Here is a 17,569-nt window from a genome sequence, read left to right as displayed (position 1 = left end):
CGTCTCCACGGCTGGGGAGCCCGGGACCACTTCACAGGCGGGTGCACGGAGGCCCCACGGGGAGGGCCACCACCGTGACAGGCTGCAGAGCTGCAATCCGAATCTGGGCGGTCGCGGCAGGTCTTGGGGCCACAAAACCAGGCAAAGGGACTTCAGCTGTTGCCGCCCACAAGCACGACTTCAAAATACCCCTTAAAGCAAAGCCGTCTCCTGCACCAGCAACTCCGCGTCCCAGACGCACCTGGCAGCTTCGAAACCGCCGCGCTGGTGTCCCCGGGAAGCTGGACCTCACGCAGCTTCGCCACGCTCGGAGAGGCTCTGAGGCCGTAAAGTCTGCTGTTAGGAAGGGACCCGGTCGACCACACGGCCGGGGAGCCTGCAGCCTGGGGCGCCGCGAGACGTGGAATTAAATGACCTTGTGAATTTCTCTCCAAATCATAGAAAAGGGAGAAACAGTGCTAAGCTAGAACTCTTCCTTGGGTGTTCGTTTGGAGGCAGAGGATACCCAGAAGGCAGGCTGCCCCCTTGGGGACGTGTCCGCCTGCCTGGGAGCCCCCACCCCAGGACTGTCCTGCGAGGTCTGGCTCCAGTCTCTGGAGCCAGGGTCCTTTCCTCTGCCGCCTTCTTCCTCCTCCCTGTGACCAGGGTGTGTGTGCGAGAACGGTGTGTGTCTCAGACTCCCTCACGGGCGGTGGTCCCCAGAGACCTTCGCCAAGGCGTGCCCCTCTGACCGGCCCAGGACCTTGCCCCTGACGCCCATCACTTTGGTTCCCTGGGAGTGATTCCTTCACTGCTGCTCAGGAGAGAGATGTGGTCTGAAGAAAGAGGAAAACGCAAACTTGCCGTTTCAAAAAAATCTGCCCCTTCCAAGGGCTCCTGAAGCCCCTACCATCTGCCACGTCATCCCAGGGGACCCCCAGGTGCTCGAAAGGGACTCCTTGTTGCAAATCAATGTGTATTTGCTCAACCCCAAAGACTTGGACCCATGCCCCCCCAGCCTGGGGCACACACAGCACTCCTCTCCCTCCAACACCTGAATAAACCTCTCTGGGAAAATCAGACTCCATCAAAGACCCTGGGAGCTGGGCCGTCCCACGCTGCCGAGGAGTTCACAAAGGGCTCTGAGCTTGGACGGTGACTTTCAGCTCCCGGACATCTCTCCAAGACCCAGCACTTGCCACTAGGCAGGCTGTGCTCTTGCCTGGGCCCTGGCCTGTGTGGGCAAGGGGGACATGAAGCCTGGGCACGGGCAGAGCCAGGTTCCCCGGCGACACCCAGAAGCGGAGCCACAGCGCCGGTAAAGCCCTGGGAGGTTTGACACCAGACCCCCTGACAGGCTCACAACCGTCCTATGGAGTCGCTGGCAGGAGAGGGAAGACTGGGCCCAGGTCTGGGTGGGTCAGTGGGCCCGAGAAGTTCTGCCACCCAAACCAGCTCTGTGGCCCCGGACAAGGGCCTTGCTAAGCAAACCAGGACAAGGGTGCCCCTTGGAGCCGCTGGCAAAGGGAAACGGCGTGCAGGGGTCGACGGGTCCACGGCTCTCATGAACCAACAAGAAAACCACTGGTCAGGACAAGTGGGACCCGCTGGGGTTCAGGGGGGTCATGGCCGCTCTGTGTCAAATTCTAGAGTGGGGCCTCTGGATCGCGGTGACATCCAGATTCGCATGAGACGGCGGCAGGGGGTGCAGACGTGCCCGCGGTTCAGGCCGGCACACGCCGCACGTGTCAGGGGCACAGGTGAGACAAGAGGCACCAGACCCCGCCGTGGGGGCTTCGGGCGGCAAATCAGTGTCCGGAGGGAGCGCCCGCACCCCGAGCCCCAGTCCAGCCTCGTGGCCAGACTCGTGCTTAATCCTTACTTTCTTTAAAAACGGATTAGGAAAATCTCACGTGGAAAATTAATTAATGTGAGAATTCAACAAATATTTACAGAGCAGAGCACTTTGTCAGGAATTCCGCGTGTGCGGGTCCTGCGCGCCCCCCGCCCCCACTCTGCCCGTGCGTTTGGGGACGACTTCCTGAAGCATCTGTGTCTGAGTCGGCTCGCGAGACACAAACCCACCACGTGAGCGCGCAGTGAACCTGGGGTGTGGACGGAGGGCGGGGGTCCGTGTCCTCGGCCGGCGGGCTCCGCGGACGCCGCCACCCGGCCCACGGCCTCCCGGGACACGTGCGGGAGAGGAGGCGAGGAGGGAGCTCGTCGGAAGGTCCCCGATGGGGCCTGCGATTGTGTCCGCCGTCACGCCTCCGCGGGCGCTGGGGATTACTTCAATGCCCCTTTCCCGCCCTCGGCCTGTCACTGGCTGTAGGTAAGTATATCCTCCAGGAGCGGCCCCTGCCCCCAGCCAGACAAAAGTGAGCTTGCCGCCCCTTTCCCCAAGAAAAGAAGCCAGAGCCTTTTCATGGGCAGTGAATGGGGCCCCTCATTTAGGCCGCATTATACCAGGGCCTTCATTTCCCCTTTCCCGCTTTGCCTCATTCAGGGGGGCTCTGACTTCAACTAATTCGATAACAATCCCGCCGGGCCTTCCCAGCCCCTGGCTCGGGAGGACATTGTCCGTGTGCGCGGCCTTCCCCCCGCGCCGGTCCCGCTCTCCAATTAGCCAACCGCTGGGCCTCTGTCCGTCTCCACGGCTTTCCTGCCACCCGCCCACTTTTAACCATTTCTCATTGAACGGGACTCCCGAGGGCCTTCGGGGCCGCGCGCCCCCAGTGCCAGGGTCAGCGGACCTGGGGTCGGGCAGAGCGAAGACATGCGCCTGCACGGCCTCTTGGAGGCTGGTGTGCACCCCTCCCGGGGCCTGCGCAGCCTTCGAGGGAGACCCGAGACACGTCACAAACAGCCGTGCCTTGGCCCCCAGCCTCGCCCGGGGCCGGTTCGGGAGCAGCCGAGAGAGTCCTTGGGACGGGTGGTGCCGGGGGGTCCAGGTGACCTCGCCGGCTGGCTCTGGGGGGGTCTGTCTCCCCACGGTCAGCTTCCAGGGTGGGGTCTCGCGTGGGTCTCGTCCGGACGAGCGCGTCCCTCTCGGGTGCTGATGTCCCATCTCTTTGCCCCGAAAATCAGCTTCTCCGGCTTGAGGAAGACGTTCCCAGACCCCGCAGGGAGCACTGCCGGCTGGTCGGGGCGCCAGCGTGCAAACCAGGGTGGGGGTGTGTCTGCAGGTCCCCACGTAGGTCCCCGCTGCTACCCCCACAGGGAAAATGTGGGGATTGGCTAAAAACACGAACCCTAAAAAAGCACGTTACTGTCCTGATCTGTGCTGATTCCCCAAACCTGTCCTGGGTCACTGGGCACCACGCTCTGCGATGGCCTGTCAGGCACGGTCCTCCCCACCCCCACCGGGGGCCCCAGGCACGTTGTTTATGTGTGGGGCCCCCAGCACCACCTCCCGTCCCTGTGCTACCTGGAAACGACCCGGCCCTGGTGTTCAATCTCCTAGGGGTCTGTACGGGGTGAATTCTGTCCCCCCAAATTCACATGTCCAAATCCTAACCCCAGGACCTCAGAACGTGGCCTGATGTGGAAATAGGGTCATTGCAGAAGTAACGAGTGGGGATGAGGTCACACGGGGGTGGGGTGGGTCCGAGTCCAACGTGACAGGCGCCCCCAGAGAAGGGACACCGTGCACACCCCCGATGGCACGCACAGATGAAGCCGGAGATCGTGCGGCAGTGACTTGACACACCAAGAGGTTCTAGGCAGCCACCACGCTCTGGGGGGCGTGGGGCAGGTCCCACAGAGAAGGGCCCGGGAACAGTGCAGACCCCTCACTGGGGCCGGGAGCCACCCTCCTCGCTGACCGCTGCGCCATGTTCCAGAACCTGCTGTCACGGGCTCCTTTCCCCTCAGGTGTTCTGTTCAGAAAGCACTGCAGTAGGGAGGCTCACCAAGACCGTTTGGGCAGCGAGGTCATTTCCACTGACTCAGTCCGGTGCCGGGCCGGGGGGCTTGGAACCGTCTGGGGGTCCGCGGCAGATGTCCTTCTACACAAAGGTCCGGAGAAACACAGGAAGCAGCCAGGCGCTCGGCTCCAGGGAGGCCGGGAGGAGGCTCATGGGAACTTCGGGGTCAGTTGGCTCATCTGGGACAGGATGCTGGCGAGGAGAGAGACCGCAGCCCTGAGCTCGGCGGTGCACCGCCCGCGTGGCCTCCGTCCGTCAGAGAAAACTCTCCCCAGATCTTCTGTCCCCGCCTCGCCTCCAAAAGGTCAGCCCATTCAGACGACAGGCTGCGGACGGGAGACGCTTTCGGGGTGACTGGTGTTCATCCTCTTGCTTCACATGCGGGGGACTAAGCCCGGTGGGGGACGGCTCGGGTCTCGGCAGAATCCGGAGTCCGAGCCACCGGCCTCTGTCTCCCATGCCGTCTTGGAAAACCCCACAAACTCTCTGACGCTGATGAGGGACAAAGTCTTGAAGTGGCCGTTGGTCCCTCGCCTGCTGGGCAGGGTGGCAGCCACAGGGAAGCACTGTCCTCCCCGACCTCGGCCCCGGAGGGCACACGGCACGGCTGGACGTGTGGCGTCTGCGTTTATGAACAGGGGCCGCCCAAGCAAGGAGGCTGGAGGGCCTGGGCGTGCCCGTGAGAAGCGAGGACAACAGAGCTGCCGCCTCGGGCTGGGGAGCCAGAGCCCGGTGCCGCAGAGGCCACGGGGCCTGACGGACCTGCTGCTTCGGGGATTCCAGTCCTTAGTGTATTTTCAGTCCCAAGTAGGAGTAAACAAGGACAAGACAATCCCAGACAGACAGGCAGGGGTTCAGTCCAAGACAGACGGACCCTAAGGGCCCGGGAGTCCTGGGTTCCTCTCTCAGGCTGTGCGCGGCCTGGTGTCGGGAGTGCCTCGCTCCTCTAGCCGGGCGCTGGCTCTGGGCTTTAGCTCGTGGCCTGGCCGGACGGCTGCTGGAGCAACCCACGCTCGGCCGACGCGAGGGGCCTGGGGCCTGCGACGGGGCTGGGGGGATAAGAGCAGAGACCACCGCCCTCAGGTCCTGCAAGGCACCTGGAGCCTCTGCGCCCAATAGCCAGTCAGCCCACGTCGCCACAGCTGGTGTGGATGCCCTGGTCCTGAGCGGTGGAGTGCGGACCTCGTCGGGGACTGTCCCACGGGCCACGTGACTCCTGGGAGAGCAGGAGACGCCCTTGGGGCCATGGGCAGGCTGGCGCCTAGATCGGCAGAGGGTGGTCTGCACAGACCGGAGACGCCCCTCTTGGCTGCAGAGCGGCACGTCATTGTCCCTGGATGGCCTTCGGGGTCAGCTCGGTGACAGTCAGCCCCCACCCCCACTGTGCCGACCGCACAGACAAGGGAAATCGTGTCTCCTTCCACGTGGCAGCTCCAATGATGACGCTGATGGAGCTGGGTGGCATTATCAAAATGCAGAATACATCCCTCTTCCACCCACTCCAGCCCACGTGAGGGCACAGAGCCCCAAGGCCCCCATCCACAGAGGGACATCAGTCACCGAGGGCGGATGCCTTCCCAGGGGTCCTCACCCAGGCTGGGACGTGACCCTGGATCTTCTTGTAGTCCTGACCCCACGCTTCTCTCCCTGACGCCGCTGTCTCTCCCTGCGCAACTCTCCTGGCGCGGGGCTTGAGGTCGGTGCCACGCGCAGTGGCGGCCCCTCCTGGGAGGGTGTTCAGAGAAATGGAGGCTCAGCGGCGTGTCTTGAAGGATTTCCCACCCGGAGCTCCTGACCAGGCTGGCAGGGCCAACGCACGGCCTCTAACCTCCCCTGCATGTTTAGGAGCCCCAAGCTCCTGCTTCAGTTCCGTGGTCTCGTACTGTCCTTGAGTCTAAAGGGCCACATCCACAGCCGTGTCCCACCACAGGCCAGACCTCGGTGCCATTAAGAGCTGACCGAGGCTCCCCTTCCCTGAAGCCAGCTCTCGCTGGGGACATCGGTTGTGTGGCTGCGTGACAGAGGGTCCCTGGGAGCCTGGGCCGTCACCACCATGAGCTCTCCCTGCTGGAAGGATGAAGACAGAGGCCCCTCGTCAGCTCGGCGGCCAGTCTGACATTACCGCCTACTGTGGGCTCTCCAGAGACAGAGGCCGGAGACTTCCAGATTCCCCGGGGACAGAGAAAGAGGCGGACAGACGGTGGGGCTGCAGCCCTGAGCCCGCCAGGGGGCCCGAGTTACCTCGGAAAGCTCAGATTGGAGAAGGGGTCACCCAGGGCTCCCCAGGACTGTACAGGGGGGGCAGCCTGGGTGGCCGTCGGGATCCCCAGGGTTGTGACCTCTGGCCTCTCCCAGGCGTGAGCTGGGCATGCCACCCCCCCGGAGCTCCAGGGCTCGGCCCGCTCACAGGACCGAGAGAAACGCCCAGCCGGGCCAGGGAGCCCCTGGGGTTCTTCACACACATGAGGCTTCTTACAAGCTCACCTGGTGCTTCTGTGGGAACCAAGTAGCAGGGGCCGGAGCCGCTGGAACCTTCTAGAAAGGGGAAGCTCACAGCTCGAAGCACTGCCTGTGCGTGCATCCGGCCCAGCAGGAGGGAGGACGGAGCAGGTGCCGTCCTCCTGGGCCTCAGGGGCTAATCCCACGGGTGCCAGGGCCCGGGGGCCATCTGGCCCTTACCACGGCCTGCAGTCTGGGTCCCCTTTGGCCCGGAGGTGGTCAGGGGCGACGGCTAAGCCACCCGCCGGCCCTGGCCTCTTCGCACACACCTGGCCACGTCTCCCAGGCCCGTCCCTGCGCTTCCCACGGCCGTTTTCTGCTTTGGCCCGACCGGAAGGTGCCCTCGGAAGATGAGGACCCGCCCGGCACCCTACCCGCCCCGTCCCCCTCCAGGCAGCCGCCTCCTGGGCCTCCGCCGAGGGCCTGGCTGAAAGGCAGGCTGATGAATTAGTCTGGAGGGAAACAAGGCCACTCCTACTTGTAAAAGGTCACGGCGACTTTGTTCTGGGTGAGGGTTTATCTCGGCTGCCGCAGGGACAGACAATGCCGCGGGGCTAAACGGCAGAAATCTTAGCTCCTCGTGAAGTGACGGCGCCGATAAGCCCGGGGGCCTTAGAGAGATCTAAATGGGCAAGGAGTGATGTGGTATCTGGAACACGACCGAGCAGAGATGGGGTGTGCAATTAAACTGGGCATCAGCCCAGACGGGGGACGCGCCGTCCGCAAGCCAGACCCAGGTGGCTCCCGCGGAGGGAGCACATGCGGGCCGGACCGCGAAGGCGCCTGGGCACGACCTCTGGAGCGCTTCCCTGGGAAACGGTGACATGTGTGATGGCTGTCGGGGTCCTGGCATCCCGGAGGACACCACCGGACACCCTACTCTCCACATCTTCCTTCTGGAGGAGGAGACGCCCCCAGAAACACCGGCGTGAATCCTGAGGACCCACGTTAAAGATCCCTTTTAGGCTGTTTTATTCACCGCGTTCTGCAGGGTGTGAAAGGCCCGGGGGCACCGCGTGCAGCACGGCCTCCGCCCCCACCAGGCCTGCGCCCACGCTGACCACCGTGCCCCCCCCCACCGCCGAGAGGCCATCCTGGGCTGACAGGACCCTTGACCAGGCAAACCCAGCCGTGCCGTCATGCGCCGCGCCCAGCGGGACGGATGAAGCCCGCGCCACCCTGCGTGAGCCCGAGCGGAGCAGAGCGGGCACCTGCGGGGTCCCTCGGTGCTGTGAGCCTCTGCACTGCCCTCGGTTTGGGCTGAGGCCGAGGTGGCCAGTGACGTGCTGAGAACACATTCCTAACCCAGGGGTGACCGGTCGCAGAAATTCTCAGCTGGAGAGAAGCTCTGATAAGCAGAGGCCAGGCCTGGCTGGGAGGTTCACGCCCCGGTCCCATGACCCAGGGAGACCTTTTATGGCCTGCAGCACCTGGGACTCTCGTCCGACCCAGAGGGAGGGAGGCCCCCCGAGGGGCTGGACCTCGGACGGCCAAGGCCATGCTGGGGTTCCCGGGGAGCCCCCCAGCCAGTGGCTGTGCACACTGCTCCCTGGGGGCCTGCTGCTGGGGACTGTCTACTGCATACGTATCACTGCTGCAGTGGCTCCCCAGCAGGTGCGTCCCCACCATGGCCTCCTGCCCAGGGGTCAGCCCACAGGGGACCAGCAGCACCACCTGCGGCCTGAGTTCTGCCGTGGAGGGGCAGACGAAGGAGCTCCACCTCACGGCACACCCCCCTTGGATGGGGGAGCCGTGGCCGGGCCACCACTCACTGGGCTTGGAGTGTCCACGTGGGCCAGGGGTGCGGGGAGGGCTCGGCTGAGCCCCTGCTCCCGGGAGGCGCTGGCTACGCGATCTTCGGGGGCACTCGGCAGGGTCCTGAGCCTGACTGCTGACCTCTGTGCCCCCTACTGTGTGACCCTGTGTGACCCGCCCTGCCAGGGCTTCGGGCTCCCATCCACACCGTGAGAGCAAGCACAGTGTTGCCCCCCATGCTTTCCACACACGGAGCAGTGGCTGTCACAGCCACGGGAGGGGTCACGGCCACAGGAGGGGCCCACGTACAGGGGTGAGAGTCCTCGGGAGCTCCTTGCTCATGCTGGTGACGCTGGGCTGGCCAGGTTCCCCTCTGTCTGTCCCCTGCCCCCTTGGTTGCCCCACCCCACTCGGCCTACCGGGCCTGACACGCTCTGTGATCCAGACAGCTTCTGTGCCCTGCTGGCCTCAGGCCTGCAGGAAAGTGTCTGTCTGGGGTCCCGGGGGTGAGGAGAGGGAGGCACCTGGATGCGGGGGCAGGAAATTCAAGGTAAGCCCCCCTGGCCCCAGGACTCGGGTCCGGAAGGGACTTCCCCGAGTGTCTGGGCTCCCGTGGTTAGGTTAGGTTAGGTTAGGTTAGGTTAGGTTAACGACCCTGTACGTAGTTGGGGCACTCCTGGGGCCCCCGGAAAGCCAGCAGATTCACCCCAAATCTGCACTTTGAAAGTGCCTGGAGGCTGTTCCGCCCAACGCCTTGGGACCCAAGCCCGAGGTGAGCAGGCAAAGCTTGTGCCCCTCTCTGGCCTCTTCCAAATGAGACCCGGTGTGCAGAGAGCGACCCAGACTGTGCCTAGAGGCCGACCGGCTGGGCAGGCCCTGCCTCGCGGCTCCGGCCCGGACATGCCTCAGCCCCAGCCGGGCCCTGGGCACTCGGGGGCCACGGCCGAATGCTGACTCCAAGCTTCCCTCTGGGCTCTGGAGAATGCCCCGTCGTCAGCAGCAGGGCCCCTGACGGTGCCGGCTAACACCGCGCAGGGCCCCCTGCCGCCCACGGAGCTGGGACATGGGATCCCTTTACGAACGGCAGAGTGAGGACAGATGCGTGGACCGCATGGAGCACACAGCGGGCGGCTGGGGACCGTGGGCCGTCCCTGCGCTGTAAGCCTGGGCCGCATGGTCAGCCTGCCCCGGCCTCACCAGTCCTGCCCAGCACAGAGGCACCAGGGGCCCTTGTCACCTTCCCTCCATGTACCATCCCCTATTTTCCTGGAGGAGAGACAGACAGACAGGAGGGAGGTGACAGCGCTCAGCTCCCCGGTCGTGGCCTTCCCAGCCGGTGGGAAGGGCTGAACCAGGGCCCCCTGGGAATGGGTTCCTGAGCAGAGCAGAGGGGAAGCCGGTGCCCTCTGCACCGTCTCCCGCCCGCTTCCTTCCGATGGCCCATCAGGCTTTTCCACCGCGCTGCCTCCCACGCGGGCCTGTCCAGAGCAGGGCTGGGGCTGGTTGTCGCTGTGTGTGTGAGCGAGAGATGCAGGGTAAAATACCATTTAAGAAGTTGGTATTCGGGACGTCTCTCAAATATGAAAAGAAAATATTTATTTCCTTTTTCGCTTGTGAATCAGAATGCTCTATTTAAAGAAAGTACCCTCTGCTGGGTTTTGCGGCTGAGTTATTACCCCTTAAGGAAGTAAAGGAGAACACTATCAGGGAGGTATTCTTAGTCATTCTCTCCCCTTTTTTCTGAAATTCCTTCTATACCCGCGCCTCGGAGCTGGGCCTAAGATAGTGCAGGATCCCATGGCATTCTTGTGCTGGAAACGTCTGGACTCGATGTTACGGTGCTCGGGTGATGGCATGGGGTGTGGGCTGAGTGGCTCCCAGAGAGCAGGGAGTCCGCGAGTGGGGTTCTGGGCGCGCACACCAAGGCCAGGCCCCGTTCCCACGGGGCGTGGCCCCTCGGATCCAGACACCCATTGGCCCAGGGACGTGCCCCAAATGCGTGGTTGTCTGGGTGCTGTTTCCGAGGGGTGCGAGCATCGACGGAGCCACGGGCTTACGACTTCCAGGGCGTATGGTGTGTCTCCTAAGCACATCCAGAAAGTCATCAGGGGGAAAATCACCCTGCATGTAACTCTGCCCAAAATAAAACTCCAGGCTGCCCAGACGCAGAGTAAAAAGGGGCAGGGGTGAGTCAGTGCCAGACAGAGGACAGCACAGCAGGGAGGTTCTGAGACTCCTGGGACCGGGGGCGGGGTGCTGTGCCCAACGTTCCCCAGTGTGCCGAGAGAAAGGACGGCCAAGACTCGGGGCTGAGAATACCAAGATCGAATACTTAACCCCTGAGCTGTCAGAGCGGCAGGAAGCCACAGAGCAGAGCCCGCACGGTGTGGGCGGCCGCCCCCCTCCCGGTGCCCATGCGGCCATGGCTCTTACCCCACGGCCGGGATGACAAGAGAAACACACAGTGGGACGGTCTGCAAGTCATCCCAACACAGCACGCGTCTGCGTCTGCTCCAGCCTGAGAGCTGCTCAGAGGAGGCTCAGGCGTGGTTCCTGCACGGGGGCCCGTGTGGGCCGCAGGGAGCGTGGGTGCCTCCCCTGGTGGGTGGGGGGTGGCCCCGAAGGAGAGCCCATCTCGGGAGCAGCATCAGGCAGTGTCTGCTCAGTACCTACATGCCCTCAGCGACCCATGGTCAGTGTCACCTCCCATGCCTCTCTGGAGCCCCACAGACTGAGCACGCTGGGCGATGGGGTGGTGGTTTGTGGAGACCCTCTGCCTGCCAGAGCTGCCAACTCCAGGCAGGGTGGACGGCGTACCTCCTGCCCTCGGAGGCCGGAAGCCCAGTCTAGGGTTTTCAGCAAAATCCAAAGGTGTGTGTGCATGTGTGCGCGCGCGTGTGTGTGCATATGTACAGGCACGTGTGTGTTCATGTGTGTACATGTGTGTGCACGTGTGTGAATCTGTGTCTGTGCATGCAGGTGTGTGCATGTGTGTACACGCGTGTGTGACACCGAACATGTGTGTGCATTGTACATGTGTGTCTGTGTGCGTGTATGTGTGTATGCATGTGTGTCTGTGTGAAGGTGCACATATGCAGGCACTCGTGTGCATGTGCAAGTGTGCATATGTGTGCATACGTACACATGTGTGTGCGTGTGTGCATGTGTGCAGCCATGTACGTGCGTGTCTATGTGCGTGTGCATGTGTGTGCATGTGTGTCTGTGTGCGTGCACACGTGTGTGCACATGTGTGTGTGTGCATATGCAGGTGTGGGGGGTCCACATGCACACCCACACGTGACCACGCGGGGGCAGGTCTGGGTTAGCTGGGCGTGGAGCAATGAGGCGAAGGTGTCTGAGGCGAGGGGGTGCCGGAGGAGGAGAAGAAAAAACTGGCTGGATGAGTGAGAAGCCAGGGTGCGGAGGTCAGGGACCCCAGGACTCCTGGCCTCCAGCCTGGGCAGCTCGCGGGGAGCATCCCGAGTCCTGGGAGAAACTAGTTCTCTGCTCTGATGTGTGTCCCTAGCGCCTTGGAGAGACTCCATCCTGGAGATGTGAGAGGCTGGACGGCCACCACCGTGGACAGCCCGGCACACCCGGCTTCATCGCCAGCCTGCACTCTGGGCCACAGTCAGCCTCCAAACTTCTCATGTGAAGGATGCCCAGCGGCCACCTCGGAAAAGAAAGCGTTGCTTTTCTAAAATGCATGTCGGTGGACAAGCGTGGACGGACAGAGAGGCAGCTTCCTCGGAGCCCCAGGCCTGTCTCCAAGGGTGTGTGTTCTGGACCATAACATACCCTTAAATATACAGAAGTTTCTCAGCATCCAAGAGTGCAGGGCTGGGTGGTAGCTAGCCTGGTGTCTCTGGGTGTCCCGGCAGCCCGTCGTCCGCGGGGGGCTGGGGGTTCCTGGAGGAGGGGTCTTGGGGCTCTGCGATGGAACAGCAGCAGTCACGGCAGCCTGAGGCCTCGGGGCTGATCCCGTCTGTGACCCCAGACCTTCCCCTATGGCCTGGCCCAGACACAGCCCGTTTGTTGATTGAACAAACGAACACACACATTATTATTCAGACACGAAAGCCAAGGGATGAGGTCATCTACTTGAGCGAACTCTGCAGATAAATGAAACCCCGTCGATTCACGTGAAGGTTTTCCAGCAGCCGATATCAGAACGCCTGGTCCAGGCCAGGCCACGCTCTGGGCGCTGGAGAAGCTGCCCTCAGCCGGCTCTCCGGGGCAGACGCGCCCTCGAGGAGGATGCACACTGAGTGCGGGCACTGTTGGCTCAAAAAGGCTCCTCCTCGCCGGGTCCTGCACGATGTTGCCCGCCTGCCGCAGCACGGAGCCCGGTCAGGTGGCGTGACGGAGGAGCCCGCTCTTAATTAGTAAAATAAGCAGCACGATGAAAAATGTCATGATTTACTCAACAAATGATCGAAATCATTGTTTCTTCAAACCCTGAGGCAATCAGATGCAATCACGGGGTGATTTATTCTGGGCAGAGCAAGTGGTGGCTGCGTCAGCCTGGAGGCTGCATCTGGGCAGAGAGGGGCCAGGAGCTCCGGTGTCTTCCCAGGCAGGGCACAGACCGCCGCCCTCTGAGATGGGTCCTGGGGGGCCATGTACTCACAGCCCGCACTCCCCCGTGGCCACAGGGCTGGCCAGGTCTGGGGCGCAGGGGACCCGCCTGATGTGGGAGTCCCCTCCTGGTGTGCCGCGAAGCCCGGAGGAGAAGGGAGGTTCAGAGTCACACACTGTCTGACGCACATGTGGGAGGGAGAAGCCGCGTGCTGACGGTGGGAAAGACACACGATGAGCAAACTACACTACGAAATGAGAAGAGAAAACAGGACCGTTTTCCGGAATGGTCCAGAACAAGAATTTGGCTCCCAGGGTAGAAAGAAAATTGTTTCCATGGTGTCCCCCAGTGACGGTAAGAATAGTCCATTAGACATGGATTTTAAACCAGCGTCTGGCTTCTCCCTCCCATGCTGCACCCCCAGACCCAGCCCTCCAGGAGAAGCCGTGCTCCTGAGCTCCTGGCCACGGACCCGCCGCCGTCCGCCCTCGGGGTGTAGACCGGCCCCGGCTCTCCACAGGTCTCCTCTGCCATCTTTGCTAACGTGTCATCACCGTTCTTGCTCAGTAAATGAATACTCTGTCAACGGCGGTGAAATCAAATAGCCCTGATTTATACTAATTAGCAGTGTGAGTGTGAGCAGTTAGACATCCGACGCGCGGTGTGTCCCAAGATGGTATGTGCTCCCGCGCTGTCCCTGGGCCCCGCCTCCGACGGTCCTGGGCCCGTCCCCTGCTGATGCGACACTTCAGCACCAAGGTTCTCCACATCCCAGTGCCTTGCGAGTGCACCATGAGCCCAAGGGGGCATCTCCACGGGACGGCAGCCCCGGCGTCTGCCGCAGTCAGAGTGCCTTGTTAGCATTCATGACTCGGGGCTCCCGGAGGCCTCTTTCCTGTCTAGAGTCACAGAAAGACCCAGGACTCCCCCGCCCCAGGCTCAGGCCCTGTTTGCAAAGGCAAGGACAGGGCCAAACTGAAGGGGCAGCTGAGTCACTGGTCCGACGGAGGAAGGCACAAAACAACGGGAAACCACAGTCACGTGGGACCACGTGGGAAATCCATCAGGACGCTCCCTCACGAGGGATGACGGTTGGTTTTCCTGCCCCAAAGACCCAAACTGAGGTCTGGAGGGTCCAGAGGAAACCGCCTGGACCTATTTTTTTCAGGCATGAGTGGGTCTGCTCTGAGTTTTTGGGGTGCCCACCTCCTCCCCCTCTCCTGCGTCTGGGGAGGCGGAGGGTTCCCGAAAATTCCACCATCGGTCCTCGGTCGCCAGGACAACCCACGCGGCTGCTGGGACCCCGCGTGACGGAAGGCCGCAAAGCCCCGGGCGGATCCCAGAGGCAGGTCGCCGGCGCCGAGCTCGCAAGGAAAACAAGGTCAGCCGAGATAGCGTCGGGGTGCGTCGGGAACACTGTTTGAGGACGTGGGCTTGTGGGCAAATAGTCCTAAGTGCCGGCATGAAAGGCGGCAGCCGGGGCACGACCGCGGAACAAAGCCGGCTGCGGCCGGGCGGCAGGAGAAGGCTCCCTCCCGCAGGGAACAAAGTGAAAGTCAACAGGCACCGGGCAGGCCCCAGCGACGGTGGTACCAGGCCACGCACCAAGCGAGCAGAAGCGATATGGGCCGTTTCATTAGCAAAAGAGCAAACAGAAACTTGTACCAGAGCAGACAAGGGCAAAGTGGCTTCAAGGTCACCCAGAGCACTCCCTGCGGGGTTCAGGAGCCCTGTGCCCTCCACAGGCCGCCTGCTAGTTAAGCAGGCACGTGTCTCCGAGGCTCTCCGGGGAACACCTGGAACCCTGCTCCCAAGCAGCCGGATGGGGAGGACAGGCCAGGCCGAGCCTGCAAATGTCTCTTTGTACCCCAAGGGGCGACCCCTGGAGCGGCGAAAGAGCCAGCGCCCACAGAGACATGGGATCTGCAACTCCCTCGCCACCTACCACACCCCGCGCCCGGGCCCCTGGCTGGTCTGCTCCGAAGGGGAGCCCGACCTTGAGCGCCCCACACCTGTCTGCCGCCTCCAGACAGCGGGCGATGCACTGGCCTTCACCCTGGGGCTTGTGGCCGCCCCGTCCCTTCATCCATATGGTCAAGCTGCTTCTCATCTAAACCTCCAAAACCCTGGACTTTCGGCGGGTCGCCCTGTCCCCAGCGTCCACACCCCGTGTGCCACCACGGGCCACACCCGCTCGCCACACCGGGCCCTCTTCCCTCCGTGGACTCTTCCTCGTCCTTTCCTAGAGCCGACCTCCGGCAAGTGCTTTTGGAAGCCGTGAAACCCCTGGGAGGAATCTGGGTTTGTGCCTTTTCCGCCCAGGCAGGGCATCTGCCAGGAACACCACTGAGCACTGGCTGTGCGAGGCCGGCAGAACCGCCGGGCCGGCGGGGAGAACACTTCATGGGGCCTGTGGTCCCCACGACGACCACTCACAGGACCCCCAAGCCCTCAAGGGATGCTTCTGGGGACGACGGCACCCCTCACCTAACAGGCCCCTCTCCTGACCGCACACAGGCTCCAGAGCCGTCCCCAGGCCCGGCTGTCAGGGAGCTCTCAGCCACGGGAGGCCTGTCTGGGCAGCAGGAGACTCGTTGTCCTGCTTCTGGGAAGGGGGGTTCCTCTTAGAGAGCTGGCTGACCGGGGCCCGGGGGGCGGGGGGCCACCGGCGTGTTCTACGAGAGCCCCCCCCACCTGCAGGAGCGTTCCCCAGAGTAGAGACTCGGGTTCTGGGACATTCCATTAATCTGCGCGGTTCTGCAGACTACAGTCTGAGCACCTAAGACCCAGACGGGGAGCACGGGGGTTTAAGACATGAGCTCATTAAAGACACATTTCCGGGAAGAGAGCAGCCCGAGCCTATGGGGGCTGACGGGCGCCCAGGAGGACCGCTGATGTTTGCCGAGTCGCGTCATACAAGCTGCAGGACCAAATAAGCCTGGGAAACGTGACACTCGAGCACTCTCTCCGAGCAAGCCTCCTGCCTCGGGCAGCCCTGCTCAGCCCGGCTTTATAAATAGACGGACCACAAGATAAATGGCCGCGATCAATCACGCTCACACGGGAATGCTCACCTCCCATCCAAAGTCCGCCTCCTTCCACGTGGCCCGGGGTGCCCCCATGTAAGGGCCAAACCTCGCCCCGATTTCCATCCTCTTCTTGGCCCAGATCCCCAGGCCGGCCCCTGGGACGGAGGACTCTCGGAGCTCAAAGTCTGGCGGGATGGGGATGTCCTCGGGAATGTAGACGGGGGCTTCGTACGGTGAGCCCTCCTTGGGGGTGAAGTCCTCGCTGGTGGGGAAGGGGGACGGCGGCCCCATGGGGATGGGGGACACCACGCTGTCCTCCGTCTCGTATTCCGCGCTCTCGCCGGCCAGCAGGTCCGGGTCGGGCTCATGCATGTTATTTACAATGTCGCCGTCACCTGAAGGAGACAAGGCAGCGTCAAGCTCTGTGGCTCGCCCTCCCCCGTGTGTGACCCGCAGGGACCGTCTGGGACATGGGGCAGGATGGGGACTGAGGGCACCGACCGCCACCTCCCACCCAGGAGACATCCCCTTTGCTCCGTGCTCCAGGGACACGGGGAAGCGGGGTTCAGAAACCCCACAGAGTTGGGCCGCTCTGCGAGCCCCACGCAGCCCCCCGAGGACCTGTCTGCCCCGTCGGCTTTAGGAATGCGAGGAAGAGAACTGCCCACGCTCCGTGCATCTGGGAACAGTGGGGAAGGCCACTGCAGAGGGCACCCAACCTAGAGCTCATAGTGAAAACGTCTTTCCAGAACATTCCAGTTTGTGTCTGGCCCTGAACATGAGGGTCGGGGACCCGTCTCGGGTTCCTGGAAGGACTCAGAATTTGGATCAGCATGAAGTTTGCTCCAACACCTGGGCAGCTCGCAGCGTCTTGGTGGGGCCAGGGGCCCTGGGGACGGGTTCCTGGGCTCCTGATGACCTAAAGCCAGTCAAGGCAGAGGCCAGCTGGGGTCACAAATGTGGGGCTCATGGGGATGCAGGTCCCTGGGTCTGACGTCTGGTGCGGGCCTCTCTTTGGGGTCTGTCCTAGGAGACAGTTGGTGCTGAGATGCTGCTTCCCGGATGTGCGCCAGGCCTGCGGCACCGAGACAGCGAGCTGTGGGCCGAGGAAGGAATGGGGACAGCGAGGAGTGGCCGGTCAGCCAGGAAAGCAGCTCTGCCCAGAGGAATGGGGAGCAGGGACTCAGACGGTTGAGGGTCTGTAGCAGTATGTCCGGAGGCCCCAAGCGCACGATGAGCCCGTGTCCATCCGCAAACAGATAAACAGACATGTCTGTCCACATGGTGGATGGCTGCTCGCCATAGAAGGGACAGAGTGCAGACACCCCCTTGCCCTCGCTGTGGCATGGAAGCACCTGGAAAACGTGACGTTCCGTGAAGGGCCCCAGCACGGAGGCCCACGCGGCACACTCCGTTCACAGGAAGTGTCCAGAGAGGGCACGTCCAGGAGACAGACCTCTTGCCAGTGGCTGCTGGGGCCTGGGAGGCAGGGGCCCTGGGAGTGACTGAGTATCGGGCACGGGGTCTCCTTTGGGGAAGGAAAAGTTCCAGACGGAGAGGGAGGTGCCGGTGAGCGGTCTGTTCGAAAGCCGAACTTGAATGTCACACAAACATGGATTGTCCCCACAGAATTGGGGAGGTCCGCGGAGGGCGGCCGCCCACCGGCCTGGACCTTTCTGCCCAAGTCCCTTGTGCGCTGGCCTGAGACCCTGGGAAGGGACCCTGCCTGGAGCCCCTCACCAACCCCCCCAGCGTGCTGTGGAGCAGAAGTCCTCCGGGACGGGGCACGCTGGAGTGCAGGA

At 63.0% G+C, this 17,569-nt stretch overlaps 1 protein-coding gene across 7 annotated transcripts in view; it reads right to left on the bottom strand.

Annotated features, from left to right (window-relative positions):
• PRDM16 (PR/SET domain 16) overlaps window positions 1-17,569 on the bottom strand; it is a 296,791-nt gene that overhangs the window by 181,356 nt on the left and 97,866 nt on the right. For all 7 annotated transcript variants that reach the window (XM_032863208.1, XM_032863211.1, XM_032863213.1 and 4 more), the window contains exon 2: window positions 15,813-16,162. In XM_032863208.1, coding sequence (XP_032719099.1) covers window positions 15,813-16,162 — 350 coding nt within the window. The remainder of the gene's footprint in view (window positions 1-15,812; window positions 16,163-17,569) is intronic.

This window comes from Lontra canadensis, unplaced genomic scaffold (genome assembly GCF_010015895.1).
Source record: "Lontra canadensis isolate GAN:19392208 unplaced genomic scaffold, GSC_riverotter_1.0 scaffold25, whole genome shotgun sequence".
NCBI classification, from domain to species: Eukaryota; Metazoa; Chordata; class Mammalia; order Carnivora; family Mustelidae; genus Lontra; species Lontra canadensis.
The sequence above is the reverse complement of the archived record's forward strand: the minus strand, read 5'-3'. Positions and strand labels throughout refer to the sequence as shown.